The sequence below is a fragment of the Podarcis erhardii genome (genome assembly GCF_964252035.2).
Source record: "Podarcis erhardii genome assembly, chromosome: 2".
Classification (NCBI taxonomy): Eukaryota; Metazoa; Chordata; class Lepidosauria; order Squamata; family Lacertidae; genus Podarcis; species Podarcis erhardii.
The window spans coordinates 127491482-127517480 of NC_138498.1; the positions used below are offsets into that span (position 1 = coordinate 127491482).

General features: G+C 47.7%; 1 protein-coding gene across 1 annotated transcript in view; it reads left to right on the forward strand.

Moving 5' to 3' along the window:
• The window catches only part of LOC309334678 (uncharacterized protein), an 80704-nt gene that overhangs the window by 44451 nt on the left and 10254 nt on the right, over positions 1-25999 (forward strand). Inside the window, exon 3 of the mRNA XM_081849225.1 lies at positions 4882-5055. Within this exon, the coding sequence (XP_081705351.1) occupies positions 4882-5055 (174 nt within the window). The remainder of the gene's footprint in view (positions 1-4881; positions 5056-25999) is intronic.

Below are 25999 nucleotides of genomic sequence, written 5' to 3' on the forward strand. Positions count from 1 at the left end.
GCCTTTTAACAGATCAGGCTATTATGTAGTCCAATGTTTAGACTTAGATAAATTTATTACCATATTTCGTTGTTTCACCTGGCACTCTGCCAACTTCCCTACCCATTTTAAAAAATGTGCTAAAACCCACTTTACCAAGGAGAAGCTTCTAAGGTACATGAAGGTGGATATGCTTTGGTTTAGCAGGAATGATCCCTTATACAGTTAAATTGACTTATTTCGACAAATGCCCTTTTAAGAATGGTTTTCTTTTAACAGATTGGTTTGAAGAGTTGAGAACCATGGGGAAAGATAAATTCAAATTGGACTCAGTTTGAATTGGGCAAGTGTATCCAGGCTGCAATTAGCTTTTGGTCCTTAAAGTGCAAGTGAGCAACTTCCCATGACTGCAAGACCTGAGCCTACAGTAATAAAACCCCATAGGAAGCCAAGGCAAGGACATTTCCCTCAGGACGTGTCCAAACCTGTGGCAGCTGTGGTGAGTGCCAGGCAACATGGTTAATATGAAAGCCCTAAGTGGATTCACCAGGGATTGCCACTACTGTGAGACCACAGAAAAGCTACCTTGACACCTGAGAACACAAAAATGGCGGGGGACAAAGCAAACTGCATTTTTTTTAGTCAGTAGTGGACCTTCCTGCTAAATGTAAAGCATAGACCACTATTGAACAAAATACAACAGGTGTCCTTTTATGCGATATCCTATATCCAGCTATCTGCACTACTATACTTGCAAATGGCCTTAAGAGGCATGATTTGCAAGTCCCCTTCAGGTTTGCACAAACCCACACATCTAGTACGATAGATACAAAGTTATTATTTAGTGCATATCTATATAACATACACATACATTGTATTGGTCCGTGTTGCTCCCTCCTTTGTTGCCCTGCTCAACCCACCTCCTTTTCCATTAGGGCCTATTCCCACTCACACGGCACCCCTACCTTCACCGAGATTTAGGGTGCGGAGAAAAGATTTGCAAGTTCTTACAGAACTTTAATGCAAATCTATCTCCGAATGGGGGACTGTTACGGAAGGGGGGGGGCATGTCTTCTTCACCTTCTTCTTCGCTACAATATATCAATTTATTTCCAATTGTCAATGTCAAAAGGGACTAAAATCTATAAAATTCATAGAAAATCAGCGTGCCAGTTTGCTCAATTACTCTAGGACTCCATCACACCTCCCCTGTCCAGCATAATCCCTCCAGCAAGGTGTCAAGGTGATCAGCCTTTCCTCCAGGCAATGTCAGGTGGCAGACTATGCATATTTGAGACCATTGTTTTCTCATCCCCAGGAAGTGTTTATCTGTGCATATCTCCAGCTCTGCATATTCCCCCCTCCCTCCTCCATATGTTAATCTGTGTAACCCCCTCCACCTTCCTGAAGTGCTGATCTGTGTAACCCCACCTTTCTGTGATGTATTCATGACGTGTTTTGCACTGTATTCTGGGACATGGAGGGAGTTTCAAAAACTCATGTCACCCCTTTCTCACTGTTCAATCTCGCCTTGAACCTGTTGCGCAATAAACTTGGATCTTCTGCAGTTTGCTCCTGTCTCCGGCTGAGCTCATTTTCCTCCGCAGGGACCCACGGACTTAGTCCGATGAGCTGGGTGGCAGAGCAGCCTCGCACCCAGATTTTAGCCGTAACAAATCCTTATTATTGATTTGCCCCCCTGAGCAGCCCCCGCCCCCCTCCTGGGCTTTGCCCCCCTCCCTCCCCCCCCCCCGAGCTGGAGGGTGTTCCTGGGGGGGCGTGTCTGGAGGGAGCCATTTCGGAGCCCACGGCACCTCCCGCCACTGGGCAGCCCTTCGCCCCTTCTCCCTCCCAGCCTTTCCTCGGGATCCAGGAGCCTCGATGTGGGGGGAGGGGAGAGCCAAGCTAACCCCCCCATGGACCCCCCTTCCCGTCTCCCTGGTGGGATGTGGGCTCCTTGGGGCAGAGGGAGGGAAGGGGGCAGCCCCTAGGGCGCAGGCGCAGAAGCAGGAAAAGTGCAGGCAGGGAGAGGGAGGGGAGGACTCGGCTTGGCAAGGGTTAAAAGGAGCAGAGCTGGATTCCTAGAGAGGAGAGGACGTGAAGGGGGAGGGGGCAAGGTCCTCCCGAGCAGAAGCCCCTCCCTCCCTCCCTCCCCCTCCCTCCCTGCCTGCCTCCTCCTCCTCCTCCTCTCTCCTTTGCAAAAGCCCCTCCTGGACTCGGGTGAGTCTCCTCCCTGCTCCCCCCGAGGGTGCCATGGGGAGAAGGGGGTCCCAGGGGGGCAGGGAGGGGGCATGTTCAGATCATGCTTGGAAGATTATTTCATGCTACTCTTCTAGGGAAGACACCAGGCAGAAAAAGACAAGAGTCAAGAAAGTAGAAAAGAATGTACTATAGGAGCTGTATTTTGTACAGACTGAAAAGCTACATTTTAATATATTATGTCACGATGTTGATTTTGACATTATGAGAATCTGTATCTAATTCTAGAGAAGTAGTTTCTAGTAAATAACTTTGCAATTGTTACTATACGGCCTATTACGTTTACATGCTTTTTCAACTGCAAACATTCCAGCAACAATATTGAAAGGAAATCCTCCCCACCTGCTGGATTTCTGCCTGCCAGAAGGATGAAGGATGTAGAAACCCAGCCAAAAAGGGGGGGGGGACAGTGGGAGAGAGAGCAAGAAATTCTGCTTCACTTCCTCACAGATCCGCATTAACCCCAGGGCACCTTAACAGGATGCATTTTTTGGCCTTGGTAGGCGTGCCTATAAATTAAGGAATACAGTCCACAGGTCTGCCATGATTGACTGCCTAAGAGCCAACTCCTCGGGCCGAGGTCCCTTTGGTTCCCCCCATAAAACATTTGAGCCCCCCTCCCGTTAATGGGCATTGCCATTCAAATGGTGGGTGCACACTGCATCTTGTGATCAGTTTTGCAGGGCAGGGCTTACTTGGGTCCAGGGGCGTCCAATGCGGAGAATTAAATCCTTAATTAACGGAGATTCTGCCCCCTGACATAATTCCCGGCTATGCCCATGCCTGTCCTACAAGTTGGCACCCCTAATTGACTGCCATTCCCTGTGCTGTTCCCTGCTGCTATTATTATTATTATTATTATTATTATTATTATTATTATTATTATTATTAATTTTTTATTATGCTCTTCATCCAAAGTTTACAGGGCGATTCGCAATGTAAAAATGCAAAATGAGAACACCCAATGCATAAAAAACAAAGGCAAACCAATGATCTCTCAGGGCGACTTTTGCATATAGCCCACACATTCTCAATGGGATTTATGTCTGGGCAATTCCCTGGCCAATCAGCACCTGTATTTGCTGCTCTGTCATGAATTTCTTCACTGTCAGGATACTTCTTTTCCAACTCTGGAATAACTCTCTTTCGTAGAACCTCAGTATATTGGGGCGAGCGCATCATTCCTTCTATTGGCTACAGGTTCTGACACCATCATAACTGACGCATCCCCAAAACATCTTCTTTTGAGGGTGCTTGACGGACTGATCGATGTGGTGTAGAAAACATGCTTTGTTTCAATTCATTTGCACAAGGATGCATCTTACCTCGCATGTCATGTTGCGCATGTCATCTCTTCGTTTCCCTGTGTATGCTGTTCCGTCCTTGGCACTAGCACACACAGTTTCTGCCAGATCACCCTGATGTTCACCATATTCCATCTACAGGATCAGTTCACAGACATTGAGTCCATTTTGTGGTGTCTTCAGCCATCTTTCAGGTCCATGCAAGCCATGCCATTCATTACATTTGTATCTTTCCCAAACTTGGAAGAGTGACCTTTTTCTTATATGATTGTAAATCCTTTATTTACTTTGCCTTTATCATACCTTGGCTTCTTCCCTTTCCAAATAGATTTTGAAATGTCCTTCTGTCGTTTCTTGAAGCATGCTGTATTACTGATTCCCGGCACTGACCGAAATAAAAATAATACTTTTGGCAGTGCGTTCATCTTGATCGCTGCAATTCTCCCTAATAAGGACAAATTCATTCTTCCCCAAATTTCTAGATTCCTTTTTATTTCATTCCAGGTATTTTCATAATTGTCTTAAGTATTTGACTTTTCTATGGATTTCTATTTCTAATTTTTTCTGTAATTCTTTTTTATTTTTTCCTGCTGGATTTTTCACTAACAACTTTGTCTTATCTTTATTCAACTTAAAACCTGCCACTTGCCCATACTCCTGTATTTTTTCTAAAACTTTTGGAAGAGAGTTCTTAGGGTCTTCAACTGTAATTACAAGGTCATCTGCATATGCTTTTAATTTGCATATTCTTTTCCCCACTGTAATACCCCTGATGATTTTGTCTGCCGTGGCTTCCTTCCTGGGAGACAATTGAAACCTAATATAAGAAACATTATAGATGATAGAATACCTGGAAGTGATAGATGCTGAAAAAAGAGTTTGACAACATCTCATGCAAATTTATGAATAAAGTCCTTGAAGGAATGAGTTTTGGTGAAAATTTTAGTAAGGGGATTCAAGCAATATATTCGGTCTAAAAAGCCAAATTAATTGAAAATCAGGTGGTAACAGAGGAATGTAAGATACAGAAAGGAACATAACAGGAATGTCCTTTCTCACCTTTACTATTCATTCTAGGCTTAGAAGTCCTGACCAGAAACATCAGGCCAGAGTCCAAGGAGATCTGCTCTTAGGTCACTACTGTGCAGACCCTGCCAGCCTTACGAAGTGGGGTGAGGAGCAAACAGAGGCAATTGGAACCACTGGAGCTGATTAGAAATGGGGCTTCTGTGGGGGAGGGGCTGCCCCATTTGGGCTTCTCCAGGGGCAGGAGAATAGCTAGGGCAGGAGAATCCCTGCAGGGCCTCTGAGGCTTCCTTTGCTTCTTCCTCTCTCCCAGGACCCTGCAGCTTCTTTTGGCTCCTTGACTCCTCAGGAAGGATGAAAGAGACGGATCCTGAAAAGCTAGCAAGGATGGAAGGGGGAAGATGGACGGTTGACCTGGTCAGGCTGTCTCCCGCAACCCTCCCCACAACCTCTGAGCGCTCCCTCCCAGGGACCTCCGAGAGATCTGGTGAGTCCCAGGGGAGGGGAGATGGGGACCTGGAGGGATGGAGCCAGAGACGTATTGGGGATTCCTCAGCTAGGGGGTGGGGGGGAGGCAGGCAGGCGGATGGAGATGGAGAAGGGGAGCACCTTTTTGGGCTCCCCCACCTACCTGCCTGCCTGCCTGCACCTTTGTCTCCTGCAGGCAATTTGAGCTAGGAATAGATTACAGCTCCCCGGCCAACGCGATGAATTGGCAGCTCAAAATGTCTAAAACCAGTACCGTGATCTGAAAGACCTACTAATGTCAGACAACTCACTGATCCATCACGCGGCATTAGAAGCCACGACTCTTTAAAGCAACCTGATCCTGCTTTGCAGATTGATTGCTAATGGGGCTAACTTAGTACAGTGGTGCCCCGCAAGACGAATGCCTCGCTAAACAAAAAAGCGCAAGACGAAAGGGTTTTCCGATTTTTTAGCCGCTTCGCAAGACGAATTTCCCTATGGGCTTGCTTTGCAAGACAAAAATTTTTTCGAGTTCTTGCGAGTTTTTTCCTTTTTCTTAAAGCCGCTAAGCCGCTTATCTGCTAATTGCCGCTTATCCGCTAATAGCGGTGCTTCGCAAGACGAAAAAACCTGCAAGACGAAGAAACTCGCAGAACGAATTAATTTTGTCTTGCGGGGCACCACTGTATCTGCACTCAATGACTCAGAACTCCACCCGCCGAAGCTTGCAAATCGGCATATTTCAGTCCTGCTATATGCCGACGATGCAGTAATTTTATCTAGAACCCCCATTGGACTCAAAAGAGCACTAAGAAAGCTCGCAGCATACTGTGAATCTGAATGTCTCAAAATCAACTATCAAAAGACCAAGATACTCGCTTTTGGGGAAAAACCAAAGCTTAGAAGCTGGGAACTCCAAGGCCATAAATTAGAACGAGTCACAAAATACAAGTATCTAGGAATGGTTGTACAGGCCTCAGGAACCAACAAACTACACATAAACTCCATTGGGAGTTCAGCGGGAAAAACCGCAACTTGTATCCTCAAATTATTCAGAACACAAGGGGGCTTCTTTGTCCCCGCAGCTCTAAAATTATACAAGGCCAAAACTTTGGCACAACTCCTCTATGGTTCCTTTTTGGGCCCGCCTTCCTCTGCTTTCTCCCCACTTGAGAGAGTTCAATCTAGACTTCTTAGAGCGCTCCTCCAAGTCCCCAGATGTGTCTCAAATGCATGGGTGAGATTGGAAATGGGGATTCCGGTCAGCGCCAGCGACAATGGCGGATTTCCTCTGATCTCTCAGGGGAACCGCTCCGGGGATTTAGGGTCTGCCGCTGCGGCGAAAGCGGAGACCCGAAAAAACCACAGGCGGGTGAAGCCTGTGGACCTGGGATCCGGCTGGCACCTTTTGCGCCTCCCTTGCTCGTGAGGAGACCTCTTTCTGGGGTTCCGTTGCGAGGCAGGGTGAGCAGCGCGGTGCTTCAGATCGATCGCTCCGTCCCCGGAGTGAAGCCGCACAGCTGTTGTTGAAGAGCGCTGATTTCTTTCTGGGACAATCTGGCTCTAAAAGTAACTACCCGTGAGTAGAACCAATTAAAAGATTTAAGACAAGGACAGAGGCTTAAAGAAATTAAATTTTAATTGGAAATCCTTAAAAAGGAAGAACTAATCTGGCTTTAAAGCAGGGAGGTCTAAACAGGAAGTCCGCCTTCCGCTTTTGTATAGACTAAAGCAAAGATACTACAAGCTAAAATCTTGGAAACTTTGATCTGAAAATCTAAATATTCACTGTTTGAAGCATTTAAACCCCCCCCCCCGCCGCCTTTTTGAGGAAATAGGGGGAGACTTTGAATTTGATAAATATTTGAGATTGGAAACCCCACAGCTTTGACCTGGGAACGAGCTGCCTGGACGTTAAGGAATTACTTTTAAAAACTTTTGATAGGTGGACTTTGACAGCTAATGGAAATATACAGAATTCCCCGTACCCTTCTGTCTTAAAGATGGCGAATCGCAACCATGTTATGTCTTGGTATTTTGAAGCTGAGCTGACTTTTGGAAATTGTTACTGTTGAGAAATTGTGTCCCTCTAGTGGGGGAATTTGAAACTGTTGCATGAATAATTGCCAGCTGCAGATAACAAGCCTGGGAACTAGTTTTTGACCTTCAAATAACCAAAATGCAGATCTCTGAAGCAATTATGAATGCATTGCAAAGGACAAACTTTTTGCTGGAGGAGCTCCACAGGAAGCTGGAGTTTCAGGAATTGGTTTTGTCGACCCAACCGGTGGTAAAAGAAGAATTGATGGAAGAAGAATTGGTGGAGGAAGGACAGTCGGAGCAAGAGGAAGAGGAGAAACTTAATGTAACTGAGGACTATAAATTAAGATCACTTATGGATTACAAACTAAGACCATCTATGATGGACTTTGGTAAAGGCAGGACTGTGATGGTTGGATCTCAGTTTGGACTGAAAGGATGGAAGGATCCCATTACATAGGGATTTATGGACTGTTGGAATATGGATATGGGGGGGGGGGTTTGGAAATGACTGAAGGTTTTGGGGCTACTGGATCTGGATGCATTGGGAAATACCTTTGGAAGGACCATCTAAAATTTAAACCTGAAAACTTGGTTGAAGGGTTTAAAATGTGCAGCTATTATGTTAGGATGGGATTCCCCAGAGATGTGTTACTGGGAACTAAAAAGTATGAACAAAATCGCCAGAAGGGGCCTGGGGGGGGGGACCTAAGAGCCTCAGACATCAGGTTCCCGGATTAAGGAGCTTTAGGGAATTGACGGAAAGGACTGGCAGTTTTTTGGGACCAGGGGAGGAGCTGAGGGGAGAAGACTGGAAAATTTAAAGTTTTTATTGAAATGTGTTATAAGTTTAAAGGTTATTTTAAAATAAAGTAAACTGTTGGAGAATTTGGACAATGGTGGATAGGCATCCATAGGTTTTACCAGAAATGTTGTGAGAAGTTATGTATTTATAAATTGAGAATTTAAAGGTTAATAAAGTTAAGAAAAGTATGTTACGCTTATGTAAAAATTTTGGAAAGATGGAAAGGATTTGCTGAAATAACAATTGAAGCAGAATACAAAAAAGGGAGGTGTGAGGAAGTCAAAGAACTAAGCTAAAGAAAGTTATACTATTGAAGTACGTTTTTGTTTTTATGTAATTTTTTCTTTTTTTCTTCTGTGTTGTTGTTTTTTGTGTGTGACTGTTTATTTCTGTTATATTGTTGAAAATCTAATAAATATTACTTTAAATTTTTTAAAAAAAAAATAGATTGGAAATGGCGATGATGAGAGTGGAGGCTAGAATCTGCCTAACATCAATCTACAAATGGCTGACATTGAACCTGCTCCCCTGAGGGATAGCCCCATTGATCCTCTGTGACCAATTCCAGTCGGGCTGGCAGACTGCAGTCCTGAACACCCTCCGGAAACTGGGTTTTGCCCCTCAAGCCCTTCTAAGTCTGGGCTTGGGCCAGGCAAAAGCTACGGTCAGGCAAAAAATATTAGACACTGAGAGACAGCAGGACTGTGCAAGGTTCCCTGACTATAGAATTGGAGAAATCGAGAGATATACAGCCGCACCAGCAGCATATCTCTTCCTTCTCGTTTCTAGGGATGCAAGAAGGGCCTTTACACTCGCCAGAAGCTCGGCTCTTCCCTCGCCGGTCCTGGATGGAGCCTTTAGAAGGGTCCCGTATGCTCAGAGACTTTGCACCTGTCCATTGGGAGAGATAGGAAGCCTGGAACACTTGTTCTTTAGACGTCCCTTTTATGAAGAGGCACATAGTAAGATCTTGGATCCCCTACTGATGAGGCTTGCCTGTCCAAGATGGCGCCCGGCACTCTTCTTAGCTGCGACACTGCTGCTGTCCGCGCCGGTAAAAACCTCTTTGAGCTGCCTGAGCACCAGTAATGTGGGAATATGGTTATTTGTCCATAAGAGCATGGGCAAAAGTTTATCATTGCAAGGTGATTTCATAGCAGAAAGCATTGCTTGGAGCATGATCAACGCGTGGAGAGCTCATGCTGCCCGATGATTGGCCCACGTAAGCATAGCCTGATCAAATACGTGATCTGGTGTGCTGGCATGAGACCGATGTATGGTATTGTCTTTTATCTGCTGACTGAGGCAAAGCTCTCTCCTTGAATTTGTATCTTTTCGTGAACACACAATAAAGGTTGGGGCTACAGCAGCTTCTAGGAGAGTTGCGGCCAGATTTCTGCAACCCATCTTGGTGTGAGACTGATTATTTACGGATGGCGAGCTGGTTCTCGTCATTTGGTGCCCCGTGTGACTACCTTCGGACTCCACGTTGTTTCTCATCGTCCAGCGCTCACCACACCTTTTTCATCCGCTTCGGATCCCAGTGAGTGCTCCCTGTCCTTCTGCCTTTGTGGGGCAGTCTCTTTCGGACTTCGACTGATTTTGGACTTCACGACGCTACGGTTCTCTCAGCACCCACCACGCCCGGCACGGGTTTCAGGAGCCATTCATCCTTCCTAGGATCCCTGGTGAGTGCCCCCTTGTTTCCCTCCTTTTCATCCTTTGTGGATCCCTACTCTCACTATCATGGGGCTGTCTCTTTCTGCACCACAGAAGAAGTTTTTTGATGAACTTGAGTTTCTCCTGGCCAGTAACAACCTTGTTGTCCAGGATGCTGATCTTAAGGCACTCATAGAAGCCCTGCACACCCACTGTCCCTGGTTTCCTCAGGATGGCACTTTGCATTTAAAAGACTGGGAAAAAATAGGGCAATTTTTCCAGAACCATCCTAAAATTGATGTCAGAGTTTTGCATGCCTGGTGTAAAGTCTACAAAGCTATGTCGAGTTTAACTCCTGCAAATATCCTCCTGGCTGCCTCATTGCCTGTTTCACCTGTCCTTTTGGCTCCTCCTTTGCCTCTGCATCCCACGTTGCCTTCTTCGAATCCTCCGGTTTATGTCCCTCCGAAGCCCCCACCTCCTCTGCCCAAGGCATCTGGCACCGCTTCCACCCCACTTCAAGAGGCCCTTCGTGCCGCTGCTCCGTTGCTGGCCTTTGATTCTACAACTCCTAATCTCTTTCCTGTGATTGCTCCTGCCGCCCCGGGGGGAGGCCCAGCCCGGCATGAACACTTTGATTTGAGATTCATAAGGGAAGCTTTGTCTTCTGTACCTGATGACAAAAATGAGCGAGATGGCTGTTGGGGCAGCGTCAGACAGGATCCTACAGAGCCTTCTGGACAATTTGTCGATCGCTTGTATAACACGCTTAAGCGACAAGTTCAAGACATGGCAGCCCAAGAAGTAATTGTTCGCCAGCTTGCATTTGATAATGCGAATGAGGACTGTAAGCAAGCGCTGCGCCCTTTGATGACAACTCCCAATATAGCCATTGCAGATATGCTTAAAGCCTGCCAGTCAGTAGGCACTGAGATGCACAAAGCTCGCCTTTTAGCCACGGCTCTGACTTCCATCGTGTCCCAAAATCCTGCCAAGGATAAAACCTGTTTTGGATGTGGCGAAGTGGGTCATTTTCATGCGCAGTGCAGATCTATCGCGCAGCAATGTCACCCCAGCACAAAGTGCCCCATCTTTGATACAGGCCAGGACTTGTCAATTTTATGAAGCACATCTTAGATCTCACACTGGCCACCCTGGGTATTTGGCAGAAGGGATTTTACGCCTGCTGAACTTCACTTCAGGAAGGAGGAAGTGTTGAAGCGCCCTTTAGTGCCTTACAGGTCACAGATTTGCTGCCATTGATGTGCCCTGGATAAAGTCACCTTCTACAGCTGTTCCAGTGTTTCCTGGCACGTTGAAAGGCCTTCTTCGTCTCTACCGCATTTTCCCTGGGACCCCACTTCAACCACCAAATATCATGACAGTTTTGCCGCCTCCTGTTTGGGAAATGAACCTGGCTTTGAAGGATGCCCTCGCTATACTGGCATCGCTTGGGTTTTACCCCCCAGATCTCTTCTTCTTTTCTCCTCCCTCAGGAGTCCTGCCCCATGGTGTGTTCCCCTGAGCATGTACAGAAAGCTGTCTTGGAACTATTGTGGACTCTTGGCAGGACAGGGGGTGAGGGGGTTTCAGTGTGTTCCAGTTGTTTCATTCTTGTGCTTTGGCATGGTTCCCGGACAGAGAGCAAGTTGCAATGTGGTTCTTTAGCAGGGCCTGAGAAGACAATGGGCTCTGTTCTCTACCTTTTTGCAATCTTTTTAGTTACAGCAAGCGGGATATGCTTGGCTAGTGCCTGTTAGCTGCTGAGAAAAATGATTTTGAAATAAATGTCAGAAATAAGAGATGTAGCGCTTAAAATTTTTTTTTATGTAATCCTTGCTTCCAAAGGTGGAGTTTGTGCCTTGATTCATTTTCATTGTTGTATGTATATATCTGATCAATTGACTAATATCTCTGCTACTACTGATTATATGGAACAAATGATAGCCCATAATCCTTTGAATCCACCCGAAGGTTTTGATCCATGGAATGGTTGTTTTCTTGGCTACCTAATAGAACATGGTTAAGAAAAATTTTGCTAATTGTACTAATGGTCTCTCTTATAATATAAACAAGAAAAGAGGGGATGTGGGAATATGGTCATTTGTCCATAAGAGCATGGGCAAAAGTTTATCATTGCAAGGTGATTTCATAGCAGAAAGCATTGCTTGGAGCATGATCAACGCGTGGAGAGCTCATGCTGCCCGATGATTGGCCCACGTAAGCATAGCCTGATCAAATACGTGGTCTGGTGTGATGGCATGAGACCGTGTATGGTATTGTCTTTTATCTGCTGACTGAGGCAAAGCTCTCTCCTTGAATTTGTATCTTTTCGTGAACACACAATAAAGGTTGGGGCTACAGCAGCTTCTAGGAGAGCTGCGGCCAGATTTCTGCAACCCATCTTGGTGTGAGACTGATTATTTACGGATGGCGAGCAGGTTCTCGTCACAGTAGCAGAGCTTGCACAGCGAGAAAGCTGCTGCTTGTGTGAGAATAAATCAGAATAAATCAGACTGCGAGAGCGGGCTTCGCTCTTATCTCCAAAGTCTTTATTGCATAGAATAACATCGTTATTCCCGCAAAAGCAAAAATTTGACCTTTTGCTGGAAGGCAGTTCACCTCGCATTTCTGACGCAAGCTCATGAGTTCGTTGCAGGTAGAGGTGAGCTTCTTGACAGCAAGGCACCCAGAAACCAACGGACAAGCCAAGAGAGCAAATGCCATTTTGCAGCAGGACTTGCAGAATGATTGGGTGGAGAAGCTAGCACTAGCAGAGTTTGCATACAAGAATGCTGAGCATGTGTCCACAGGGATGAGTCCCTTTCTTGCCAATTACGGGTGCCATCCCAGGACCAGGGGAGGAGGCTTGCAGTGTGCCGGCCGCGGAGCAATTAGCGGAGGAGATGGAGGCCATACACCAATAGCTCAAGATGAACTTGGAGAGGGCCAAGGAGGCGTACAAGGAGGCCAACAAGCATAGAAGACCAGGGGAAGTCATTCGGGTGGGGGACAAGGTGTGGTTGTCATCTCAGGTACTGCCCCTGAGGGGGAGGTGCAAGAAACTGCAGCCTAGAAGAGTGGGCCCCTTTGAGGTCATCCAGCAGGTCAATCCAGTAGCGTTTAGGCTGAAGCTGCCAGACAACATGAGGATACACCCGGTTTCCCACAGGTCCCTGCTGTCGCCTTACAGGGAGGGGCACGGCTGCCCAGAGAGGGGGCAGGAGGGATCCACCCCGCCAAACGTAGAAGAGAGGGAACAATGCAACAAAGTGATGATACTTGACTCCAGGTGGAACGGACATCAACTAGAGCAGGGGTGTCAAACTCAAATTCATCGGGGGGCCGCATCAGCAGTTTGGTCACCCTCAAAGGGCCGGTTGTATCTGTGGGACTATGTAAAGTGGAGGTTTCCTGTGTAGAACGGCCAGCGCCGCTAGAGGGCAGACGTTCTCTGGCTTGTAGGCTGCTGCGCATGCGGTCAAGAGGCGGCTTTCTTGTGTAAAAAAAAAAAAAGCGAGAATAAAAGGTGAAGGCTGGCGGCCGGTGGCAGCTACATGGGCCACATGACGAGGTCTGGCGGGCCGCGTTCGGCCCGCCGGCCTTGTGTTTGACACCCGTGAACTAGAGTATCTAGTTGCCTTGGAGGGGGCGCCCAGTTCTGAAAATGTGTGGATTCCTGAGGGGTGCGTAACAGGAATTTCTCGTAGAGGAGAAGCACTTCATAAGGCAGTGGAGAGAGTCATGCCTCCGGCAAATCAGAGGGGGAAAGGAGGGGCGAAGCGAGGCAAAAGCTCACAGATGTTACTGTGAGCCCTAGCACCTCGCTCAGCCAGCCTGTTCATGAAACAGACATGCCGCTTCCGTCACCTAGTTTTCGCAAAGGGGTCAAACGTAAGGAAAGGAGGTGGAGATTTGGGGTATCTAAGTTCTTATCCTGGGGGGAAGAGGAAGAAGCCACTCCCAGAATCTGCAAGTGACTGAGACAAACATGAACTTTGGGTTTCTGCACTGTACATAGTTTGCACTCAATAAAACCTGTAAAAAGCAGGTCCAAGTCCTGGCTGTTTACTCGTGAGCAACCACCTGCAAACAGGACACATATGGTTCATCATTAGTGGTCAGTCTATGAGTTCTGGGTTCATGAATTCCTTTCAACTGAAACAAAAAAAGGGGAAACAGTAGAGAACAGAGAACATTCAACATTGCAAAGCCGAATGCCTAGTCAGGAGCTCTTGCGGCTGTTGTGCCTAGATTAATTGTGAGCCTGTCTTCCACTGCCTCCCACAGTTTGGTCAAACTCATGCTGGTAGCTTCAAGAACACTGTCCAACCATCTTGTCCTCTGTCGTCCCCTTCTCCTTGTGCCCTCCATCTTTCCCAACATCAGGGTCTTTTCCAGGGAGTCGGGTCTTCTCATGAGGTTGAAATTCCATACATACCTCTATTTGATGAACCTCCACTATTTGGATGGAGACCAAGAGCATCTGGGATTCTAACATCTCCACTGTGAACCCTGAATGGAGGGATAACAACTTTGTTCTGTGACTGTTCTTCATCTAGTCATGCATTTTCAAACAATAACCAGGCTTGTCTGAACTACCCAGGCCTTCTTAAATGTCAGCTTCAGGACTTGAAGGGAAATTTAAGTAACTTCTGTCAGGCTTGTTTTTGTTTTGGCTTCACTCTGCATTTGGTTGACCAAAGAGATGACTGACCTCTAAGAATGAGTGGATTTCATGAGTGAGCCAAACAAAATCTATCCCAGGTAAAAACCAAGCAATGTGTCAGTTAATAGCAGCCAACAAAAGTAGGGAAAAATATAGTAAAGCCTCACATTTCTCTCTCTTCAGTTCTTCCTCTGTCACAAGCATTCATTAACTTTGTTCAATAATGGATGTGAAGCACGTCCCCTTCGCTCTGAGTGGGGTTGGGGTCCGGGGCAGCAATGCAGAGTTAGGGTTTGATGATTTTGTGTCATCTGCGCCCCTGTCACAGTATGCTTGCAGTGTGGCCCCACCGGTTTCAAGAGAGTCAGGCGCCCCGCAGGCATGCTCAAATGCTGGGGGGTCGAAGATGCCACACATCGACAATGACATTAAGTTAGACTTCGAGGGTGTCCTATTGAGGCCGAAACGGAGCATTCTCAAGTCTTGCAGTGAGATGGGGGGAAAACCTTGTTCAATAATACGGAGCTCCATTTCTTTTTGAGGCGCTAAGTAGCTTCTTTCTTCATTGCAGATGGTGATGAATTCAAAGGGGAGAACAAGGGAGAAGTCAACAGAATCCACATATCGGAGAAGTCTTATAAATATTCAGAGTGTGGAGAGAACATCCGTCAAAGCTCCCAGTCCACCTCCTGTCAAAGAAAGAGCTTCGTCCGAAGGAATAGCCTCACTTCACACGAAATAACACAGAGTAGGGAGAAATCGTATCAGTGCTTCGAATGTGGAAAAAGCTTCAATCGGAAAGATAGTCTCACTTCCCATCAAAGAATTCATACAGGGGAGAAACCCTATCATTGCTTCGAATGTGGAAAGAGCTTTAGTCAACGCGCACATCTCACTTCTCATCGAAGAATTCATACAGGGGAGAAACCGTATCAGTGCTTAGAATGTGGAAAGAGCTTCCAGGATGGGACTAGGCTCACTAGCCATCAGAGAATTCATACAGGGGAGAAACCTTTTCAGTGCTTGCAGTGTGGAAAGAGCTTCTGTTGGAAAGTGAGTCTCACTTCCCATCGAAGAATTCATACAGGGGAGAAACCCTATCAGTGCTTAGAATGTGGAAAGAGCTTTAGTCAAAGCGCAAATCTTGCTTCCCATCGGAGAATTCATAGAGGGGAAAAACCCTATCATTGCTTAGAATGTGGAAAGAGCTTCCAGGAGGGGGCTAAGCTCACTAACCATCAGAGAATTCATACAGGTGAGAAACCTTTTCAGTGCTTGCAGTGTGGAAACAGCTTCAATCGGAAGGATTATCTCATTGTTCATCAAAGAATTCATACAGGGGAGAAACCCTATCAGTGCTTGGAATGTGGAAAGAGCTTTAGTCAAAGCACACATCTCACTTCCCATCAAAGAATTCATAGAGGGGAGAAACCCTGTCACTGTTTTGAATGTGGAAGGAGCTTCGCTAATAGCTACAGTCTCACTTCCCATCACAGAATTCATATGGGGGAGAAACCCTATCAGTGCTTAGAATGTGGAAAGAGCTTTAGTCAAAGCGCACATCTCACTTCCCATCAAAGAATTCATAGAGGGGAGAAACCCTATCAGTGCTTGGAATGTGGAAAGAGCTTCCAGGACACGGCTAAGCTCACTAACCATCAGAGAATTCATACAAGGGAGAAACCTTTTCAGTGCTTGCAGTGTGGAAAGAGCTTCAATCGGAAGGATTATCTCACTGTTCATCAAAGAATTCATACGGGGGAGAAACCCTATCAGTGCTTGGAATGTGGAAAGAGCTTCAATCGAAAAGGTAGTCTCATTTCCCATCAAAGAACTCATACAGGTCAGAAACCATATTAGTGCTTGGAATGTAGGAAGAGCTTCAGTCAAGGCACTAATCTCACAAGCCATCAAAGAATTCATACAGAGGGAAAACCGAAAAAGAAAAATAACAAAGCAAAAATTATTAAACAACCCTTACAAAACACAATTCTATAGAAAATAGAAAGGGGGAAGAATAACTAAAAATGCCTTTTATCACATTTGTATCATACATATCATTCATTAACCCATAGAAAGACAGGCTCCCCCACCTCTCCCCTGCGTGACCCCCTCTTCTCCCCATCTCCCATCCTGAGAGATCCTTCCTTCCCTGCGTTCCTTGCAGGTCCCTCCCACCTCCAACTCTCCTTTTCCTGTGTGTGTCCTCCAAAATTCAAAATAAAGGAATCTTAATATAAAAAACACAAAAAATAGATTAAAAGGAAACTCCCATCTCTGTCTGAAAATCATCTGTTGCAGCAATTATTCAGAATATGCACTCCAGAATAAACCCAGCTGCATTTAGTATCCAGTCTTTTTCCTCCCCTTCAGCAAGATGACACTTTTCCTACATCATCATAATTTATTATTTATACCCCACCCATCTGGCTGGGGTTTCCCCAGCCACTCTGGATGGCTTCCAACAAAACACTAAAATACAATAACCTTTTCAACATTAAAAGCTTTCCTAAACAGGGCTGCCTTCAGATGTCTTCTAAAAGTTTGGTAGTTATTTTTCTCTTTGACATCTGGTGGGAGGGCGTTTCACAGGGCGGGTGCCACTACCAAAAAGATTCCCCCCCCCCAGCCCAGCCTTCAAATCTTAACCACTCAGACAGTTCAATATGACTCTTATAATGATCGTCTCATAATCCAAATTGGTATTTCTCCAGTTTCTATAAAGCCTCATTAAAACAGTTCCAACAAATCTCAGCCAAGTCACAATGGAAAATTATGGTCTCTTATAATGTCCATCCAATCCTGCTTCCTCTTCTTTCTTCTTTTCCTAATCTTTGGACATTTTAATCCACTGGGGATGAGGAAGCAGGCATCTTAATTCCCGTTCCTCAAACGAGATCATAGCTTGCCTTGTTCACCGTTTCCGGAGTTGCTTTGCATTCTCTGCCTCTCATTCCCACACCAGCTCAGCCCAACCTCGTCTTTCCCTGGGGCTCTTTCTCTCTCCTCCTGCTCTTCCCTCGCCTGCTCAACACAACCTTCTGCCTCTCCCAGCGACTCCTTTCCAACGACTCCCACCTTGTGACCCACACATTCCCCTCCGTCTCTTTTTCTGGGTCTTCAATGCCAAGGCGCTGCAGAAGCTTCTTTGGAGTGGATGCATCTGGTTCCCAATAAATCACGCAGAGGCAAAGTTCATTGGCAAAAGAAGAACTTTCGACTACAGGCTTTTTTAGCTGACAGATTTATCTTTCTGGCTCAGTGTGACCTTGAGATAACAAAACACAAATCATAATACATCTAGCTGCCTCAGCAGAAAATAACAGAACCTTCCAGAAGGAAGCAGTATTTTCCGGTTTCTGCCCTCTAGACTTTAGCCATGACGTTTTGTCTCACTGCCAGAAAAGCATCTCTAGCTCCCTAGTTTCTGTGGCAACACGTTTTGAGATGCGGTTCTTTGCAGACCCATTTGTATTTCAATAAAGGCCTATCTTTCCACTTGGAGACTTCCTCCATTTCTTCTGTGTTTCTGTGGGTAACTTCCAGTCTAGGAACCTCTTCTTGAATTTCTCCTACATATCCATGACTGGATTTAAAAAATAAATAAATCTGAAAGGGATTTATAATGAGACTGAAACACTAAAATTATTGATAGAAACATCTCTTTAAAACATTCAAAACATGAATCAGCAAGAGTAGATCCAAGATTGTTTATGTACTCCACAAAGGCAGCTAGAATTGTAATTGCCCAAAAAATGGAAACGGCAAGAATTACCAACTGTGGCAGATGAAGATGATGGAGCATGCGGAACTGTCCAGATCTGGAACCAAGACAACCAAGTGTTCCAGAGGAAGTGGAATCAATTTAGAAAATCCTTGTAAAAAAAAACAGCAAACAAAAAACACTAGCAGGACTGAGATAGAATGAGCATTCTGTTGGAGATAAAAGTGGGGGGAAGGAAAGCCAAAGAGTGTAGATATTATGAATGTGAAAAATAAAGGAAAGACATAAGTAAACCAGAGGAAGGAGGGAGGGATGTCGAATGCTCAGCAGAGCACAGGGTAAAAAGATGATCTATTATATTGTCATAAAACTGTTAAACGTGGGAAAATCAATAAACATATATGGGGAAAAATAAAATATAATGTATATACGAAAAATGAATTGCGGATATATTTTAAAACAAATTTCATTTCAGTTTACAGAAGGTTGTGGGGGGACAACATGCTGAAGCAGAGCTCATGTTTTTGGAGGGATCCTTATTAAATTTGGGGATCCCATCTCTACAGCTCCCATAAACAGCACAGAGGTGGCCGGAGCCAGAAAGGCTCAGGAACGCAGGCCTCAGGAACGCTTTCCCCCATGGAGATCAGGAACCCCTTCTCCTTCGGAAGGGACCTCCGAGGAGGAAGCCAGGGCGGATCAGTCCCTGGACCTGGGGGGAGATTCCGAGACTCATCTGGAAAGCGCCATTTCATGTTCCTTTCCCCACTTGCCAGGAGCCTGAGCTCCATATGGGGTCCCTCATTCCGCACCCCAAGGTTCCCCTAAAGCCTTGGGGAAGGAAACTGAGGCAGGCTCTGCTTGCTCCCCAGGGCCCTGCAGGGGATTCAGGGTGGGGGGGGCCTGTGTCTTCCTCTGGCCATGGCACCCCCAGGAAGCCTTGGAAGAAAGGCAGGAGACCCTCAGCAGAGAACAGCCAAGTCCGGTTCTTCTCCGCAATGGCTTCCTCTTCTGCGAGCTCCCTCTCGTTCTTGGAGGACCCCAGTTCAGCCAGTTCCCCAGCCCCCCACTGGGCTCCATTGGCCCCAAGACTTCTCCTGTTGAACTACTGCCTGAGGCAGAGGAACGGTCTTAGCCCGTTTTGGGGGCAAGTGAGGGCCGTCCAGAAAAGGCTCCTGGGACTCCGGGGGGCCAGCAGGGGAGTCTCCAGCCTTGTCTGGGAAGAGCCCCCTTTTCCCCATGGCCTGCGGGTTGATACGGAATGGGGGGGGCATGTCTTCTTCACCTTCTTCTTCGCTACAATATATCCATTTATTTCCAATTGTCAATGTCAAAAGGGACAAAAATCTATAAAATTCATAGAAAATCAACATGCCAATTTGCTCAATTTCTCTAGGACCCCATGACAACTCCCCTGTCCTCCAGAATCCCTCAAGCAAGGTGTCAAGGCCCTAATCCTGTCAAATCACTCTGCCAAGCCTATCCTCCGGGCAATGCCAGGTGGCAGACTATGCGTACATGTTACAGAGAGGTAGCCGTGTTGGTCTGCCATAGTCAAAACAAAAGAAATTCCTTCCAGTAGCACCTTAAAGACCAACTAAGTCAGTTCTTGGTATGAGCTTTCGTGTGCATGCACACTTCTTCAGATACACTGAAACAGAAGTTTCCAGACCCTTCTATATAGTGAGAAGGTGGGGAGGGGTATTACTCAGAAGGGTGGTGGGAATGGGTGATTGGCAGATAGCTGTGATGAGCCTGTTGACGACTCTTAACGACTGCAATAGGTCTTACAGGAAAAAGCAAGGGGTGAAAAGGTGAAAAATGGCTTTGTCATGTATAATGAGATAAGAATCCAAGGTCTTTGTTCAGACCAGGTTTCTCCATGGTTTTAAGTTTGGTGATAAGTTGTAATTCAGCAGCTTCTCTGCGTACATGGACCATTGTCTTCTCATCACCGGTACTCAGGATGTGCTTATCTGCGCATATCTCCAGCTCTGCATATTCCCCCTCCCTCCTCCATATGTTAATCCGTGTAACCCAACCTCTTCTTAATGTATTCATGATGTAACTGGGATGTATTTTGCACTGTATTCTGGGACATGGAGGGAAATCCCAAAAGCTCATGTCACCCCTTTCTCGCTGTTCAATCTCGCCTTGAACCTGTTGCGCAATAAACTTGGATCTTCTGCAGCTTGCTCCTGTCTACGGCTGAGCTCATTTTCCTCCCCAGGGACCCGCGGACTTAGTCCGACGAACGGGGTGGCAGAGCAGCCTCGCACCCAGATTTTACCGTAACAGGGAGGAGCCCTTCTCCTAGCGCTGACTCTTGGGGTGACCTAGGATGCTGCTCTGGGGGTCAAACTCCCCTGAGGGAACCCTCCACATTTGAGGGGATAAAGCCCTTATTACTACTACTACTACTACTACTACTACTACTGTTATTCTTCTCCTTCTTGGGCCTTTCCCTCCTGGCCCCCTTCGCAGACCCGGGCGGATCCCCCAAGGCCGCTTGCCTGCCGTCTCCCAATGGAGAGGCCTCCTCCGTGGGGCAACATGGCGAGGAGAGAGGCTGCCCTGCGGAGGCCAAGCCATCATGGCAGGAAGGCGGCTGAGGACCAAAGGTGCCGCCCTCCTTCAGCCGGGAGGAGAGACCCCGAGAGCGTGGGACCCCCGAGGCCCACAGGGGAGCCATGGCGTCTCTGGGAAAAACAAAATGGCGTTCCCGCCTTTTTTGGAAAAACGCCATCTCTTGGCCCTGCCGCCTCCATGGGCTCCTCCTGGGCCTGCCTGGCCATGGGGGGGGGGGGGTGGAGGTGATCCAGCTGCCCCAAATAATGAGGGGGGGGCGAGGAAGAGGAAGGATGAAGGAGAAGCTGGGAGGGGGAGCAGCCATGAGGGAAACTCAGGGGGAAACTCCCTCAGGAAACCGGGCGAAGGAGAGGAGGAGGCCCCGGGGAATCTGAAAGGGGATTGGCTGACTGTCCAATGGAGAGGCCTCTGATTGGTCCAGCCCTGCTCTGGGGTGGGAAATGGGGTCAGATGGTTCTGGGAGCCCAGTAGAAACTGGTTTTCTGGCAGGAAACTCGGGGAAAGGATGGTGTTACAGGAAAAATCCGAGGGCTCCCTTGGACAAAACAAAGACACCAACCAGGATAACTTGGAGCAAATCAGCAGCCTGTAGGCTTGGCCTTTATTGAACTGTTACAACAGGGTATTCCCCTCACGTGCAGGAGAGAGGAAAGACCCAGAAGAATAGTGTGCAAGGTCTTATAAAAACTTTTGAAATTCCCCTCCTCTAGGTCTAGCCCACCCCCAGAAACATCATGCATACATCACAGAAAGGAGGGGCTGAGGGAGGAGTTGGTGGTAACCTGAGTGTCCTGTCACCTGGCTGGTTCCTCCTTTCCCCCCTCCCCCTGAGTCACTTCCAGGAGACAAAGGGGAGTTTGCAGTTTCCTGCCCCCAGAGGGAAGATCTGATCAGTGTCCTTTGTTCCAGTCCAAGCTGAATCCACTCCCATATGCAAGTTCTTTGTGATCTTGATTGTCTTCTGTCTGGGATCATCAGGGTTGGCATGGGCAGGGCTCCTGTGTATGTGCTGAGACAGTGAAGGGATTATGGCTGACCAGGACTAAGTCACCCCCCTTTGTTAGTTCTTGTCATATGGAGTAAAATAAAAAATGGAACAGTGCAAATCCGATGTATGGTTGATTTTCTATGGATTTATAACAGAAATGTGGCGTGTGTGTGTGAGTGTGAAGTTTATACAAACAGAATGATTGGGGTGGGGGGGGTTCCTGCTACAATGGCCGGGGGGGGGGTCCCTCTGGCTCTGAAGGGGAGTCTGGTCCCCTCTCTCCACCAGCCTGGTCTCCCCCTTTCTTTTTCAATCCTTATTATTGATTTGCCCCCCTGAGCAGCCCCCGCCCCCCTCCTGGGCTTTGCCCCCTCCCTCCTGCCCCCCCCTGAGCTGGAGGGTGTTCCTGGGGGGGGGGGTCTGGAGGGAGCCATTTCGGAGCCCACGGCACCTCCCGCCACTGGGCAGCCCTTCGCCCCTTCTCCCTCCCAGCCTTTCCTCGGGATCCAGGAGCCTCGATGTGGGGGGAGGGGAGAGCCAAGCTAACCCCCCCCCATGGACCCCCCTTCCCGTCTCCCTGGTGGGATGTGGGCTCCTTGGGGCAGAGGGAGGGAAGGGGGCAGCCCCTAGGGCGCAGGCGCAGAAGCAGGAAAAGTGCCGGGAGGGAGAGGGAGGGGAGGACTCGGCTTGGCAAGGGTTAAAGGGAGCCGAGCGGGATTCCTAGAGAGGCGGGGAGTGAAGGGGGAGGGGGCGAGGTCCTCCCGAGCAGAAGCCCCTCCCTCCCTCCCTCCCTCCCTCCTCCTCCTCCTCCTCTCTCCTTTGCCAAAGCCCCTCCTGGACTCGGGTGAGTCTCCTCTCTGCTCCCCCCGAGGGTGCCATGGGGAGAAGGGGGTCCCAGGGGGGCAGGGAGGGGGCATGTTCAGATCATGCTTGGGGGGGGAGACCCCCAACTCAGGGGGCGGAGGGTCAGGCAGCCGCGAAAGGGGCGGGAAAGGGGGCAGAGAAGAAGGGGCGGAGGGATCCCGGGGGCCAAAGCAAGGGGGGAGGGAGGGAGGCGCCCCCCGGCTCGCTGCCCCCCAGCCTGGAGGTCAGCAAGGACCTCTTCCTGCTTTAGGTACCCTCGCCACCTGGGGGGATTGGGGGGCCCCCAACCCCTTGACCTGGTGCAGAAATCCCTTCCAAGGAATCCATGACAGTGATCCGAGGGAAGCTCCCAGTCCCTGCAAGGCTTCCCAAAGGATTTCGCCCTCTGCCCAGCGGAGGAAGGGAAAAGCCCGGAATCCTCGTCTGGTCTGCCTAGGCGGCATCTAGCAGGGCCAGTCTTTGGGGTCTGCCAACCCGATCATCTTTATCCCAATCACTTAGAAGATTATTTCATGCTACTCTTCTAGGGAAGACACCAGGCAGAAAAAGACAAGAGTCAAGAAAGTAGAAAAGAATGTACTATAGGAGCTGTATTTTGGACAGACTGAAAAGCTACATTTTAATATATTATGTCACGATGTCGATTTTGACATTATGAGAATCGGTATCTAATTCTAGAGAAGTAGTTTCTAGTAAATAACTTTGCAATTGTTACTATACGGCCTATTACGTTTACATGCTTTTTCAACTGCAAACATTCCAGCAACAATATTGAAAGGAAATCCTCCCCACCTGCTGGATTTCTGCCTGCCAGAAGGATGAAGGATGTAGAAACCCAGCCAAAAGGGGGGGGGGGGACAGTGGGAGAGAGAGAGAGAAGTTCTGCTTCTCTTCCTCACAGATCCACATAACCCCAGGGCACCTTAACAGGATGCATTTTTTGGCCTTGGTAGGCGTGCCTATAAATTAAGGAATACAGTCCACAGGTCTGCCATGATTGACCGCATAAGAGCCAACTCCTCGGGCCAAGGTCCCTTTGGTTCCCCCCATAAAACATTTGAGCCCCCCTCCCGTTAATGGGCATTGCCATTCAAGTGGTGGGTGCACACTGCATCTTGTGATCAGTTTTGCAGGGCAGGGCTTACTTGGGTCCAGGGGCGTCCAATGCGGAGAATTAAATCCTTAATTAACGGAGATTCTGCCCCCTGACATAATTCCCGGCTATGCCCATGCCTGTCCTCCCTTAATATTTTATTCAAGTTGGCACCCCTAATTGACTGTTGTTCCCTGTGCTGTCTTCTGCTGCTGCTGCTATTATTATTATTATTATTATTAAATTTGTATTATGCCCTTCATCCAAAGTTTACAGGGCGATTCGCAACATAAAAATGCAAAATGAGAACACCAAATGCATAATAAAACAAAGGCAGGCGAATGATCTCTCCTCCCACAAACATATTTAAGAGGCGTGTCAAGCTGCCAAAGGCCCAGTTATAGAGAAAGGTTTTTGCCTGGCACTTCAAGATGTCAGGAAGGTGGCAGGCGACCCTCCCACAAATGGGGATCCACTGCAGAAAAGGTCCGTTTTTGTGTTGCTGCCACCCAGACCTCTGGTGGAGAAGGCATGCAAAGAAGGGCCGTAGAACAGAGGCTGGATGGCCCTCGGTCAGGGATGGTCTAGTTGAGATTCCTGCATTGCCCCAGGGGGTGGGCTAGATGGCCCTCAGGGGTCCCTTCCAACTCTGCAATTCTCTGGTGCAGGCTTGGGCGGAGTTTTAGGTACAAGTTGGATGCGAGGGGTGCATAGGATCCGGTCGCCGTGGAGCACAACCCAAAAGCACTCAACCTGAAGCGTATTCAACCCAACGTATGACTGTCCTTCAATGGCTTCCATGCCAGGGTGGGGGCCACATTTCGAGACCGGCAACTTGCAAAGATGGTGTATAAGCACAGGGAATATCTAAGGAGGAGGGGTGTATTAGTCTCATTATATTTCAAAAATGTGGCATCACCAGCTTCTCTGCTTCCACATACAGATTTGGACCCCATGCAACCCCAGACAGAGGGAAATACAGTGATACCTCAGGTTACATACGCTTCAGGTTACATACACTTCAGGTTACAGACTCCACTAACCCAGAAATAGTACCTCGGGTTAAGAACTTTGCTTCAGGATGAGAACAGAAATTACACAGCGGCAGTCGGAGGCCCCATTAGCTAAAGTGGTGCTTCAGGTTAAGAACAGTTTCAGGTTAAGAACAGACCTCTGGAACAAATTAAGTATGTAACCAGAGGTACCACTGTATGGCCACAACATCTGCCTGGCTTGCGATGAGGGAGCTCAAAGAGTGCCAACGGGGCTCTCTATACAAAGCACCTAGCATGGGGGCACCTACAGGTAATGGCTACTCATCTGTTTTCTGCCCATGCTCTGGGGTTGCAGTTTTCAGGCTTAGGGACAGGACGGTGACTGGTTTTTCATAGAATCATAGAGTTGGAAGAGACCACAAGGGCCATCGCGTCCAACCCCCTGCCAAGCAGGAAACACCATCAGAGCACTCCTGACATATGGTTGTCAAGCCTCTGCTTAAAGACCTCCAAAGAAGGAGACTCCACCACACTCCTTGGCAGCAAATTCCACTGTCAAACAGCTCTTACTGTCAGGAAGTTCTTCCTAATGTTTAGGTGGAATCTTCTTTCTTGTAGTTTAGATCCATTGCTCCGTGTCCGCTTCTCTGGAGCAGCAGAAAACAACCTTTCTCCCTCCTCTATGTGACATCCTTTTATATATTTGAACATGGCTATCATATCACCCCTTAACCTCCTCTTCTCCAGGCTAAACATGCCCAGCTCCCTTAGCCGTTCCTCATAAGGCATCGTTTCCAGGCCTTTGACCATTTTGGTTGCCCTCCTCTGGACACGTTCCAGTTTGTCAGTGTCCTTCTTGAACTGTGGTGCCCAGAACTGGACACAGTACTCCAGGTGAGGTCTGACCAGAGCAGAATACAGTGGCACTATTACTTCCCTTGATCTAGATGCAATACTCCTATTGATGCAGCCCAGAATTGCATTGGCTTTTTTAGCTGCCGCGTCACACTGTTGGCTCATGTCAAGTTTGTGGTCAACCAAGACTCCTAGATCCTTTTCACATGTACTGCTCTCAAACCAGGTGTCACCCATCTTGTATTTGTGCCTCTCATTTTTTTTGCCCAAGTGCAATACTTTACATTTCTCCCTGTTAAAATTCATCTTGTTTGTTTTGGCCCAGTTTTCTAATCTGTCAAGGTCGTTTTGAAGTGTGATCCTGTCCTCTGGGGTGTTAGCCACCCCTCCCAGTTTGGTGTCATCTGCAAATTTGATCAGGATGCCCTTGAGTCCATCATCCAAGTCGTTGATAAAGATGTTGAATAAGACCGGGCCCAAGACAGAACCCTGTGGCACCCCACTAGTCACTCTTCTCCAGGATGAAGAGGAACCATTGATGAGCACCCTTTGGGTTCGGTCAGTCAGCCAGTTACAAATCCACTGAGTGGTAGCATAGTCAAGTCCGCATTTTACCAGCTTCTTTATAAGAATATCATGGGGCACCTTGTCAAATGCCTTGCTGAAATCAAGGTAGGCTACA